The sequence below is a fragment of the Clarias gariepinus genome, chromosome 21 (genome assembly GCF_024256425.1).
Source record: "Clarias gariepinus isolate MV-2021 ecotype Netherlands chromosome 21, CGAR_prim_01v2, whole genome shotgun sequence".
NCBI classification, from domain to species: domain Eukaryota; kingdom Metazoa; phylum Chordata; class Actinopteri; order Siluriformes; family Clariidae; genus Clarias; species Clarias gariepinus.
In genome coordinates this window covers 18,162,270-18,174,975 of record NC_071120.1, presented here as the reverse complement: position 1 = coordinate 18,174,975, position 12,706 = coordinate 18,162,270, and the positions used below count along the sequence as shown (strand labels likewise).

The 12,706-nt window shown below is 40.5% G+C and overlaps 2 protein-coding genes across 2 annotated transcripts in view; both read left to right on the top strand.

Moving 5' to 3' along the window:
• iqgap2 (IQ motif containing GTPase activating protein 2) overlaps nt 1-8,880 on the top strand; it is a 50,386-nt gene extending 41,506 nt beyond the window's left edge. Inside the window, exons 27-38 of the mRNA XM_053480862.1 lie at nt 109-249; nt 581-665; nt 820-1,046; nt 2,385-2,517; nt 3,936-4,038; nt 4,763-4,904; nt 5,825-5,912; nt 6,298-6,510; nt 6,835-6,995; nt 7,099-7,242; nt 8,105-8,213; nt 8,424-8,880. Coding sequence (XP_053336837.1) covers nt 109-249; nt 581-665; nt 820-1,046; nt 2,385-2,517; nt 3,936-4,038; nt 4,763-4,904; nt 5,825-5,912; nt 6,298-6,510; nt 6,835-6,995; nt 7,099-7,242; nt 8,105-8,213; nt 8,424-8,537 — 1,660 coding nt within the window. The 3' untranslated portion in view covers nt 8,538-8,880. The remainder of the gene's footprint in view (nt 1-108; nt 250-580; nt 666-819; nt 1,047-2,384; nt 2,518-3,935; nt 4,039-4,762; nt 4,905-5,824; nt 5,913-6,297; nt 6,511-6,834; nt 6,996-7,098; nt 7,243-8,104; nt 8,214-8,423) is intronic.
• A 1,013-nt stretch (nt 8,881-9,893) lies between these two features.
• Nucleotides 9,894-12,617, top strand: f2r (coagulation factor II (thrombin) receptor). The gene is made up of 2 exons (XM_053480927.1): nt 9,894-10,628; nt 10,837-12,617. Exons 1-2 carry the CDS (start codon nt 10,553-10,555, stop codon nt 12,006-12,008), a joined length of 1,248 nt encoding a protein of 415 aa, XP_053336902.1. The 5' UTR covers nt 9,894-10,552; the 3' UTR covers nt 12,009-12,617.
• The last annotated feature ends 89 nt before the right edge of the window (nt 12,618-12,706 follow it).

The following is a 12,706-nucleotide window of genomic DNA, read 5'->3' as shown; positions in this document are numbered from 1 at the left end:
TGTGAACAAATTTCATATACAATGCAAACAGTGCAAAAAAAAAAAAAAAAAAAAAAAACGAAAAATGTACAAAATAATTATATTTCTTCTTTTGCTTGTGACTCTCAGTAAACTGCCCTACGAGGTGACAGTGGAACAGGCTCTGTCACATGAAGAAGTGAGGAACAGGCTGGAGGTGTCTAATCAGACACTGCGCACTGTCACGGACAAAGTGCTCAGCTCCATAATGTCTTCAGTGGATGCTATCCCGTAAGAGTTACTGTAGTGCTAGAATCTTATTAATAGGAAACTGTTATTATAGGAAGATGGAAATTATATAAAAGATGCAAGAAGTTGTACAGTGCATTAAACACTAGAGGGCAGCATTGTAAAAAAAACTACCAACTGTCTCTACCATATATTTATCAGAGATAATATATTAGTATAATTTGTCCAAAGTAAAAAAAAAAACATTTAGCTTTTCATTTAAAATAAACTTGCCTTCAGTTTGCTGTCATCAAACAACAATTATCTGCAACAACGTCTTACTTTATCTTTGATGTGATTTCACGCTTTGTCCCCTTCATTGTTTTTTATTCAGTTACGGCATGAGATACATAGCTAAAGTTCTGAAGGATACACTTCATGAAAAATTTCCTGACTCATCTGATGATGATCTACTAAAGGTCAGACTCGAAACATTTTACTGGAACTATAATTCTTTTGTAGTGTAACTAGGTAACCAGAGAGTGGGACAGCACTAAACATGACCAGTTTAAATTGTTACAATATGTGCAATGGACTATAGCTCTTTTTTCTGTACTTTAATTTTTCACACAGATTGTTGGAAACCTTCTCTATTATCGGTACATGAACCCAGCTATAGTGGCTCCAGATGGATTTGACATCATAGACATGACGGCAGGAGGGCAGCTGCATTCAGAGCAGCGAAGAAACTTGGGCTCGGTGGCCAAAATGCTGCAGCACGCTGCTGCCAACAAACTGTTTGAGGGCGATCACCTGACACCCATGAACAGTTATATTGCGTCGACCTACCAGAAATTCAGGTTAGATAAGGACGTTATTTATGAAATAAAAAAAAAAGGTGCCTGCACTTAGAACAGCCTCAGGGTGTCATTTCTTTGAGATTCTTTACCATGTTGACCTTGTAAAGTGTATATTCATGCTGCATACAGTAGTATCACTTCTTCCACATCATTCTAAGGGTGCTGGATTGGATTTAGATCAGTGACTGGACAGGCCAGTGATGTACAGTATACTGATCTCATTGTCAAGTGAGAAATGGGAAATTTGGAATGGGAAAACTGGTGGTCGGCGAAATGGTGCATTATTGTGCTAGCCGTTGAAAGATGAGTAATACTAAACAATACTAAGGTAGACTTTGGCATTTATACAATGCTCAGTTGATATTCACAGGTCTCAGTGTTTGGCAATAAAAAATAAGAACATAACACCATCCCCAGTAGCCTGAACTGTTGATCTCTCAGTATACAACTGTTCTTTTTGTGTGTGCTCACTGTCGCCTGTAGATTTCTGTCCTTGACGCATAGGATTTTAATCCCATATAGGATCCTGATGTGATTAGCTGCTGTAATTTGTTATATATTTTGTGTCCTGAGTCATATTGCTGCTGACCACAGTAGACTTTCTGTCTGGAGACTGTGGTGCATGAAAATCACTTAACAGTTATTAATAGGATAAAAATGATTGGTGAGTTTACTGTATGTGTAATACTGTGGAAATTACTACTTGTTTGTTAGTCTATATATAGTGTATAAAATGAATATATGCACCAAATTATACCACAGTTAAAAGAAAGATGTTCTACCTTCCCTGAATACACTAATTTATTGTTTTGACTGATTATATCACAAAGCAGAAGATAAAATCGGATTATGCAACCAGTCCAATTTACGATAGTCAAGGGACAGTCTAAATTTAACTCAAAGTTTCAAATTGCTAGTACTTGTTTTAAGATTATTATGCACAACTGATCATAACTGACATAAGTGGTTTCTTAGAAACGATGTCCTTGGAAACTTACAGTAAGGAAATGTTTTGGGGTTAACCAGCAAAGGGTCATTAAAAGTCAAAATGAAACTCAACAGGGAAGAGCTGCTTTTGTGTTAAAGTGTGGTATCAGCAAAGAAATCAGAGGTGTGTCACGACTTTAGAGCATGTGAGGGGGAGTGTGTGTATGTGTGTGAGATTTACTTCGCAGTTCATTGCACGTACCCTTACTTGTGAGTCATACTTACTGGAAATCCCCATCATTGGGAATGCTATGTTTCATCTGTTCCTATGTTACTGTTATATGTGCATATACTCTAGGAGAATAATCAGCACCCTTCAATAATATACTGCATGTCTGCTGTCCTTTCCAGAGCATTCTTCCAGGCTGCATGTGACGTCCCAGCTCCAGAAGAGAAGTTTAACGTGGACGAGTACTCTGACATGGTGACGCTTAGCAAACCTGTCATCTACATCTCCATAGAAGAGATCCTCAACACTCATTCAGTAAGACCAAGCCCATGAACCCGTTTGTGGAGAAGTGACAGACTGTTATTAGAGTAATTGAGAATTGGCGCCAACACCTATCCACAATCCCTTTGTGTGGTTTTCCTATTCCACTTACTCTGTGTTCCAAAGCTAATTTAACATATACACATTTTCGTGTGTTACAAACCCTGTTATGCTTTAAGCACCCCATGAAAAATAAGTTGAAATATTTGTTAGCCACACGTAATGGATACTTTGGTGAGGCAGAAGAGTGTTGCACATGAGAAATTAATGTTCAGAGTGTTGCTCATGGACAAGAAAAAAAGAAAAGAAAAATACTTGTTGCTAAACTCCTAAACACCAAGGAGTCAGAATTTAGAATGTAGATTTTGTATTTTCTCCCCAGAGGTAGATTTTGATGAATATGCATCATTCTAATTCCAAAAACTGAACACTCTATCTCCCCACACTGCATTCCCATCATATCAGTCATTAGCAACTTAAAACTGCTAAATTCAAGGCCATATTTCATGAAGACAAAGGAATAATGAATATGTAGAGTATCAAATGTTCTCTCAAGTACAAAATAGGATTCCAAAACCATCCGCAGCTTAGACAAAGACATTCTTTCCAACCACTATCTAATAACCTTGTTCTTGTGATAAAAACCTGGGCAGATTTCTGAAAGCTTTCACTGCATCTTTATTTCATGGTTTGTGGCCGTCTTGGTAGAGGCCTGAGAATAAGGTTAAGAAAGGTTTAATAGCTCTAATGACTTATCGTGTTATGTTCCTGAGCCTGCTTGTATTTGTGATTGTAGGTAGTAAAAAGGAACAATGATCTATGGGAGAGGGCCTGCTGTTTTGGTTGAGGTGCTTTGAAGTTGTTGGGAATTTTGAATACATCAGCCTGTTGTCTTAGCACACCACCGGTGTGAAGTGCTGAAGCTTGGTCTTTACACTGGCTGACCTCCATGCTCCAGACTTCCCTACTGCTGACAGAGATAACAGACTTTTAGGGCATATTATCAAAAAGGGTCCGATGGTGAATCTGTTTTGGATTAACTTTGAAAACAGCAGAAAAGAACACACTGTACATCTGTTCTAAGGCTTGGTTGGAGATACTGCATTGACACATTGTGTTTTAGTGGCTGAGGTACCAGTGGCTCAAAGCACTCGTTGCTACCTATGCTATGCTGTTTTGTCATTAAGAATTATTTATTTTTTGACAATTGTTTAAGCGTAGTTTTTCCTAGCACCAGTCTTTTTTTTTTTAATGTGTGAAGTGCAAAGTGTGGCAGAGCTTCTATGTCTAAAATGATAAAAGTTCATTAAAAACATGGATAAAACTTTGTTAAAAGCTTGTTTTTGTGAGATTCTTTTTCTATTTTAGAACAAATGTACGTATAAAGTGTTTTGCTCATTTTTGTCCAACAGCTTGTGCTTGAGCACAAGGATGCCATCGCTCCAGAACCCAGTGATCTTCTGCATGAACTCCTGGATGACTTGGGAGATGTTCCTGATATGGAGTCACTCATTGGTAAAATATACCTACTATGCGTCATGATCGTAAATGATACAGTATATTAATTATTATTTAGAAGATATGTATAAACAGTATAAAAATGCCTGACATGGCAGTTTCACAAATGTTTTGTTTGAAGAAAAGGAAGCACGAAAAGCATCTACGAAAAAAAGAAAAAATTGAAAATGGTCTTTCCTGACATGCACATGCATATGTATATTCAGTCTTAGTTTCAGTCTGTATAATATTAAGATTGACAGCATGGTGGCTTAGTGATTAGCACTCTTGCCTTCCTCCACCAGGGTCTGAGTTCAATTCTGTTTGCATGTTCTCCCTGTGTTTGGTGGATTTCCTCCGGGTACTCTGGTTTCCTACCACAGTCCAAAGATGTGGAGATTAGTCTAATTGGCGTTCCCAAAAATACCCATAGTGTGTGAATGTTGACCGGAGGTCCTACTGTACCACGGCCATAAAAATGGGAATAAATACAATAATCACCATAGGCCTCCACAGTGCTTAGTTGGACTACAGAGGTTCCTAGATGGAGGTATGGAATAACATGATGATTAAATATTTTACAAAATGCAAGATGAGGCTCTGAATAAAGGTGAAGTAAATGCAGGAACATAAACACTATACATTAAATAGCTTTACTCCACCTTAGGGTGTTATACTAATGCTTTTGACACAGTTTACTAATACTTTCAGCACAGACTAAGACTCTTCCTCCTATATTCAGGCGAAGGTGCTGTGGATCCAAATGATCCCAACAAAGAAAACACACTGAGTCAGTTGGCTAAAACTGAGATCTCTCTTACTCTCACAAACAAATTTGAGCTGATGGATGGTGATGACAGAGACATGAGAGGCCTGATGATGAAGTAAGTCATACCATACAAGCTTTGATGAAAAATAAGTGTTAGATGTCATCCTCTTTCTTTTTTTATTATATTTTTCTAGTGGGTGGGCTTAGCCTTACCGTAAATTATGTAACTATCATGGTCATTGTTATTTTTAAAGACAGTCTTCATTTCCTATTCCACTATCTCCCATAAACCATGGTGGGAAGTGATGCGCAAGCCACTGTTATCTCTTCCTATGTTCAAATGGTTCCTCTGGTGTTTTTTAGCCGTACTAAATAAGCGACATTCAAAGAAATAAGGAGTGCCACACATGATAGTCTCTACTCCTTACTATCATGATACCTTTTAGGGACCCCAACCTAATGTTTTTTTTCTTTTCATAGGAATGTAGTGCAAAGGGGTCTCTTAGCACAAGCAGGAAGAGTGAGTCAGACTGACCCCCACTAGTGCAGACAGAACAAGGACTTGACGTCAGGGCTTGCATTCTGAATGCTAACGCAACATTTCCTGTCATGTTCCACCATGAAATAAAGATTCAGATGTATAGGATACATGATATAAAAAAGAGTATGAGTAGTTTAATATGAGCTCTTTTAAAGGATGGATTTTAAACAAAGATCTAGTATTGGATAAGGTGTCAGCTCATGCCCATAAGTATGTCTTTGTTTCTATTGATAGGGATCTCATGCCCATATTTGGCATTTTCACTAAATCACTGTTAATTACATCCTAATTACTAAAGAATGTTTGAGTTCCTTTCCTGCGCAGTAAAATGTTTATACTGTTAATTTTAAAACTAACGAAAAAAACATCATACAGACAAAGATGTAATTTACATGATTAGTCACAACCGTTTGCGCATAAGCTAAAGTTCAGACCACAAGTTCAGTAGCAGATCTGAAATTATTATTTACTTTTTTTCCCTTCGCCTTTTAAAGAACAAAGAAGCTGATATTGGATGTGGTGAGAGTCCAGCCAGGAGACACACTGACAGATATTCTAGAGACTCCAGCTACTCCTCAACAGGTAAACCTTTAAGGTTAGGTATAGATTTAGGTTAGTTTAAAGGGTTAAAGTTTCTCTGGTGTTATAATGTTTCCTTTACAACAGCTTAATATATTAATAGCTCATTATAAGGTTCTGTGAAATCAGCTGTACTTTAGTAATCACATAATTAAATATGGATCAAACTGGTTAATGTCAAATCTCTCGAATCTGCCATTCATACAGGTTTCTGGTTATTCTCTGTGTAAAACGACTCCAATACTTAAAATGTAGAGCTTATCATGTCATACACAGGTCTCTGTACAGATGTCTGACTTTCTAAAACCTAATTGCTAATCATTGCTGCAAATTATTGATCACAATCTTTAAAGTCTGGATGACTCAGACTCATTACTTTGTCATGCAGGAGTCGGAGCATGATAAAATGGTGGAGAGGCGGGCGGCGCAAGACGCTACTGCTCCAGAGGGGCTGAAGAGCAGCCAGTCTGTACTGGAGGACACACAGCTGCCCCTAGAACAAAAAAAGCGCAAGATCCTCAGGAATTTGCGCACTCTGGAACAGGCTGGCCTGGTCAGCTCTGCTAACAAATACCAGGAGCTCATTAATGACGCCTCCAAGGTAGAACACTGCTGTAGGCTTGTGGATGTTACTGGTATTGTAAGGTGTCTCTGGTTTTCACTGGTACAATTCTAACCATAATAATAATCCTAATAATCATAGATTAAAGTTCTTTCACACCATGATGATGTGGTTAAACTTTACACATTTACATGCCTCTGGGAAAATGCACAGCTGTGCTTTTAAATGTGCTATTTATAACGTGATGCACAGCACGGAATGTTAATATTTGTAGTGGTGAAAAAAAAACCATAGTTCTCCACTACGTTTTACACTGTATTTTTGCAAGAAGTAGGTTAATTATTTTGCACCTTTAAACAACAGGACATTCGCCACCAGCGACGTTACAGGCAGAGAAGGAAAGGGGAACTGGTGAAGCTCCAGCAGACTTTGAGTGCCCTTAACTCTAAGACAGCTTTCTACCAGGACCAGATCAACTACTATGACACCTACATCAAAACATGCCTAGATAACCTAAACAGGAAGTAAGTAGCCAAAATTTCGTACAGTATTAATTTTCTATTAATTCCTCGAAAGGCTCGATTTAGTTCAAATCACACAATTCAACTTGACGACACGTCTTCACAGGAACTCTCGCAGATCCATCAAAATGGACAAAAAGGACGAAGAAAAAGGAAGTAAAAAGTCGAAGCAGCAGTCTTTGAAGTACACGGGCGCCAGGTTGCATGAGAAAGGCGTCATACTGGAGGTTGAAGGCCTCCAGACGAACCAGTGAGTCTGCATTCAGTTATAATTGGGAATGCATTTTAAAGAATAATTTATACTTTCAAGAAGATTGTGTGCAGTTCTAATAATAGTGTGAGTAGGTGTAAGTGGGAGACCAGAGCAGCGGTGTGTGTATGACACTGGCAGGAAGATTGTGCTGTAGGAGCAGTGGGCTTTACAGTTTTGATCTTTCTACTCCAAACAAGGGAGCTTGATTAAGAGCAAAGCCAGCTGCAAAACAAGCACTTGTAGCACTGACAAGGAAAGTCGTAAACGGTGATACGGTTTCACAGCATGATAACCTGATAACTTTACGAATATACAAGGAGCGGCAGCAAAGGGAGCGATGGAATGTGTTTGCAACAGTAGAAGTTTACATAGTCAATGTGTTTTAGTGCAGTCCACATCCCCATCGCGGAGAAACAGACGATACTTTAATATGACTTCAGGATCAGAGGGGGGGAATTTTTAAGAATTGCATCTGGACACAGTATAAATTCATGACACCATAACAATTCTACTTTAAAAATAAAGGCAACACCTTGCCTGCTAAACCCTATACACAACAGGCTGTGATGCGCTGGGTGTTCCGATACCTTTTTATCGTTGCCAGCATTGACATTTTTTCAGCAATTTGATGTGGTGGCCTTTTATCCACACAGACATGGATGAGCCTCGGGTGCCCATGATCCTGTCACCAGTTTACTGGTATATAATTGATAATCAATGTTATTTAATTCACCTGGCGGTGGTGTTAATGTTATGGCTGGTCAGGGTTAGTTCTACAGTTTTTCTGAGTTTCGTATATATATTTATGTTTTCACAAAACAATTGCTGGATATCATTTTTCCTTTTGCTCTGTCCCTAGGCTGAAAAATGTAATGTTCGACATCTCACCCTGTGAGGAAGTTGGGGATTTTGAGATAAAGGCCAAGTTTATGGGAGTCGAGATGGAAAAAGTGCAATTGCATTTCCAGGTAAATCCCTTGGACACATGAGAGTATGTGTATGGTCAGCATATCTCTGCTTTTCCCATTAATTTCATTCATAAAGGAAACATTGCTGAGAAATAACCTGCTCTGCTATAAATGTTTAAAAACACGTGATCTTGACGTATTTTGGTTTTATGTTCCTACTATTATTTCCTCAGTTTTATATACTATATGCCTTTTTTTCCTCACTTGTAGGACTTGCTGCAGCTGCAGTATGAAGGAGTTGCAGTCATGAAAATGTTTGACAAAGCCAAAGTCAATGTTAACCTCTTAATTTTTCTACTAAACAAAAAGTTTTATGGAAAATGACTTTCCCACATGAATATTACGTGAACGCTCTTATGCGACGCTGAGTAGAAATGAAGTGCCTTCAATTTACTGTAAGTTGGCTTTGTACAATCCAGGAACAGCTGGAGCAGAAAATTCTGGGATTCTGGGTATTTAATTATTCTGTATCTAAACATATCAATAGTTTAAATATCAAGGCTGTATGTGAACAATTAGCACTCTTTCTAAGATATTGTGAGATTGTTCATGACTGAGATTTACAAAAGCATAACAGCATAAAGATCATCGCAATATGGTTGAGCAAGTGTCACGATATACACACTTCCTCTCAGTTAAGGCGATCTGAACCGAACAATATTTTTGGGGACTTATGGAGGACTTGAACTGGAATCAGACTGGAACCATAAAGACCAGCATGTCATTTCACTGATTTGCTTGGCTTGTTTTACTTTTATGCACCCCTTCGCCCAGTAATTGTACATGAATTCTATTTTGAATGGTATTAAAATTGACACATTTATATTTAGGTAGTATTGTATGTGAAACACTGTTTTATATTACTGTAAAAAAAAGGGGGGGGGGGGTTTCAATGAATTTCACAATGCACTACTGCCTCCAGTTCCTGAATGGAAATTTGCCAAAACAATTAAATGGAAACAGATTAAAAAAAGAGGGGAGAACATCTACCATGTCTAAGTGATTAAGCTGTTTGCCTCTTCTAAATAATCCTTGCGCTCTTGATGTGACACACTGAAATTATAACTATTACATAATAAATAAATTACATCACCAGTTGTCTTGCTTTTAAACTTCTGCGTCTCCAGTTTTTTTTTTTTTTTCAGTGCCACCAGAATTATTGCCACAGTTTATTAAAATGTTGTGAAAATTGGGTATGTGTGTGACCCTCTGAAGTGATACAGAAACATGTGAACTGATTAATTCATTAATCTTCTATACTGCTTATCCTTGGTACATGGTTGCTATTGCCTGGAATGTATTACCGGAGACTTTAGGGCACGAGGCAGGGTACACCATGGACAGGGTGCCAATCCATTGCAGGGCACATATACACACAATGGACAATTTAGGAATTAAATTATGTCTTTGGACTGTGGGAGGAAACCGGAGTACCCGGAGGAAACCCACCAAGCCCTGGGAGAACGTGCAAACTCCACGTGGTGGGAATCCAGGTTCTGCACCAGAACCCTTGACCCTGAATGTGCGAGGCCACCTTGCTACCTCCTTGACATTCTTGAACTAATTTTTTGTATTATAAAAATAGTTAGACCTTCATCTAAACTGTTTTATCCTGTTCAGGGTGACTGTGAGCCTTGGACTCATCCAGATAGCCCCAGGTACAAGCAAGGGACACCCTGGGAAACACACACACACATCAGGGCTTTACTGGCATACCGACTACTTTATGATCGATTAAATAAGAAGCAAAATTAAACAAGTGCTGAATCCCTAAATGTTTGTATTTGTGTGGAGTGACCTTAATGGTAACAGGAAATGAGTGCTTTATTAATTCAAGACAAGTGCACTTGTTTGGCCACACAGTGTAAGTCTGTGAGAGAGTTTAAGTCTTTTTCTTTCTGTTTTGCCTACAGTTGATCTTTAACACATTTATACAGTAAGTTGTGTCACAGTATCATAATCAGGGTGATCAACATTGGCATTTTTGGTCAAATTCCAAAGTGAAAATTATCCATACATTTTTTCAGTACAGGATATCCAAAAAAAAAAAAAAAAGGCCAGGAAGTGCTTTAATCGCTTGGGAAAGCTCTTTAGGAAAAAAACTGCATTTCGGGGCGTTTATATGATAACAAAAACAAAACACGCAAAGCAGAAGGAGGGAACTTGTGCTGCTGTTCTGTTACTCCGGCAATAACACACTCTCTCTCTCTCACACACACACACACACACACACACACCACCAGTGTCTGGAGCGCTCAGCGATCAGACGGGTATTGAGTTTTATCCTCGGTGTGGAGTTTATTTTCTCTCTCTCGGTGAAAGCGCGTAATTTGGACATCATGGTACGGTACTTTATTCTAGCTTCTCTTCTGCCGTTAGTCGCTACAGCAGCCCTGATGCCCAACAGCCACAGCCGTGAGTTAATCTTTATTTTTATTACTACTGTTATTATTGAGGGAGAATACTACAAAAACTAAAGTTAAAACAAAAACTAAGTAAATTAATAATGAATAATAAGCAATAAATAATTGGTTAATTAATTCACTGATTTAAAGCGATTAAAAACTAGGTTTGAATTTTTCTTCAAGTGTCTTTTTAACCGTCGCTCCGGTTGATTTCTCAGGTAACAAAAGCAGCCCGCGGACGTTTTCCGGTTTTTTCCTAACGGTCACTGACGAGCCGATTGACTGGGCCGAACTGGACGTGCAGGAGGGCAGCGGCTCGGGCTTCAGTCAGGAACGCGACAGGGAACAGCGCCACCATGCGGGTAAACGCGTCTATCACATCTCCAAAGAGGCCTCCGAGTTCCTCACGAGCCCCCTGGTGACCGTCTTCATCCCGAGCGTCTACACGCTCATCGTCATCATCAGCGTCCCGCTCAACGTGCTCGCCCTGGTCCTGTTTCTCCGCCGCGTGCACCCGAAGAAGCCGGCTGCGATCTACATGCTGAACCTGGCCTGCGCTGACCTGCTCTTCGTGCTGCTCCTGCCCTTCCGCATCTCCTACCATTACAACGGGAACCACTGGGTCTACGGCTCCGCCATGTGCCGCGCGGTCACCGCCGCGTTCTACTGCAACATGTACTGCTCGGTGCTGCTGATCACGTGCATCGCCGTGGACCGCTTCCTGGCCGTGGTCTACCCGATCGACTCGCTCACGTGGCGCTGCCCCAAAACCGCCTGGGCCGCGTGCGCCGCCATGTGGCTCCTTTCCCTCGGCGGGGTCACGCCGCTGCTCGTGTCCGAGCACACCGTGCGCGTGCACGGCCTGGACATCACGACGTGCCACGACGTCCTGGACGTCGAGCACCTCCGCGGCTACTACCTGTACTTCTTCCCCATATTCACCTCGCTGTTCTTCTTCCTCCCGTTCGTCTTCACCGCGGCGTGCTACGCTCGCATCATTCAAACGCTGTGCGCGCTCGGCGGGGAAAACCGAGCACGGAAATCGCGCGCCGTTGCCATGGCAGCCACGGTGTTCGTTCTGTTCGCCGCGTGCTTCGCGCCCACCAACATCATCCTGCTCACGCACTACGTGCGCTTCGCGCGCGCGCACGACGACGCCTCGTACGCCGCTTACCTGGTGGCCACGTGCGTGGGGAGCCTGAGCTGCTGCCTGGACCCGCTGGTTTATTACTTCGGCTCGTCGCGCTGTCAGAAGCAGGTGCTGGCCTTCTTCAAGTGCCGCACTGAGCTGCAGCGCTCCCAGGCCAGCAGCACCAGTAGCACCAGATCCAGCAAGCTCGAGACTTTCAAAAGCAACTTAAGCAGCCAGTACAGTAAGCTAATTGCGTGAGCTAAACGCACCAGACTCCACAGGAAAAGTACTTGATAAGGATTGGGATTGATTGCACCAAGTGCCTTATACTCGCCATAATGACAATGCTTGAAAAAAAGAAGCTCATCTGCATTTGTTTTAGTTGCAACGTATAACTGGCCAAGAAATTCTGTATGTGAAACTGTTTACATCCCCTCCAGAAACAGTAAAAAGCTCACTGTTGCCTGCACAGCAAATTGCAATTGCAAAGAAAACACTGACAAGCTTTCACCTTCCTCCCTTAAGCGTTGTCATAATGAAAAGGAAATATTTGAGGAAATGGAGTATCAATTCAGGGTTTCATAAAAGACATTTCAAATGACAACTCCACTATTGCAATTGTATTCTGTAAACAAATTGTATTGTTACAGGAAATGTGCAAGAAAAAATGTAATCAATAATTGAAGCTGCAACAATATACACAGTATTTTTAAAAGAATTTGGCCACTGTAAAACAGGAAACATAAGCATTTGAACAACATTCCTTTAGATGGAATCTTAGTGGTCAATACCAAAAAAACAAACATTGCCTTTGTAGACAGCTGGCTAACAGAAATGTTTCCTAAAAAAGCAGCAATCCACCCCCACCCCCCCTTTTATTTCTTTTATAACAGAAGAAATCCTTCACAAAATGACTCATGAAGATAGCATTACACAATAACGAAACATGCATCAAG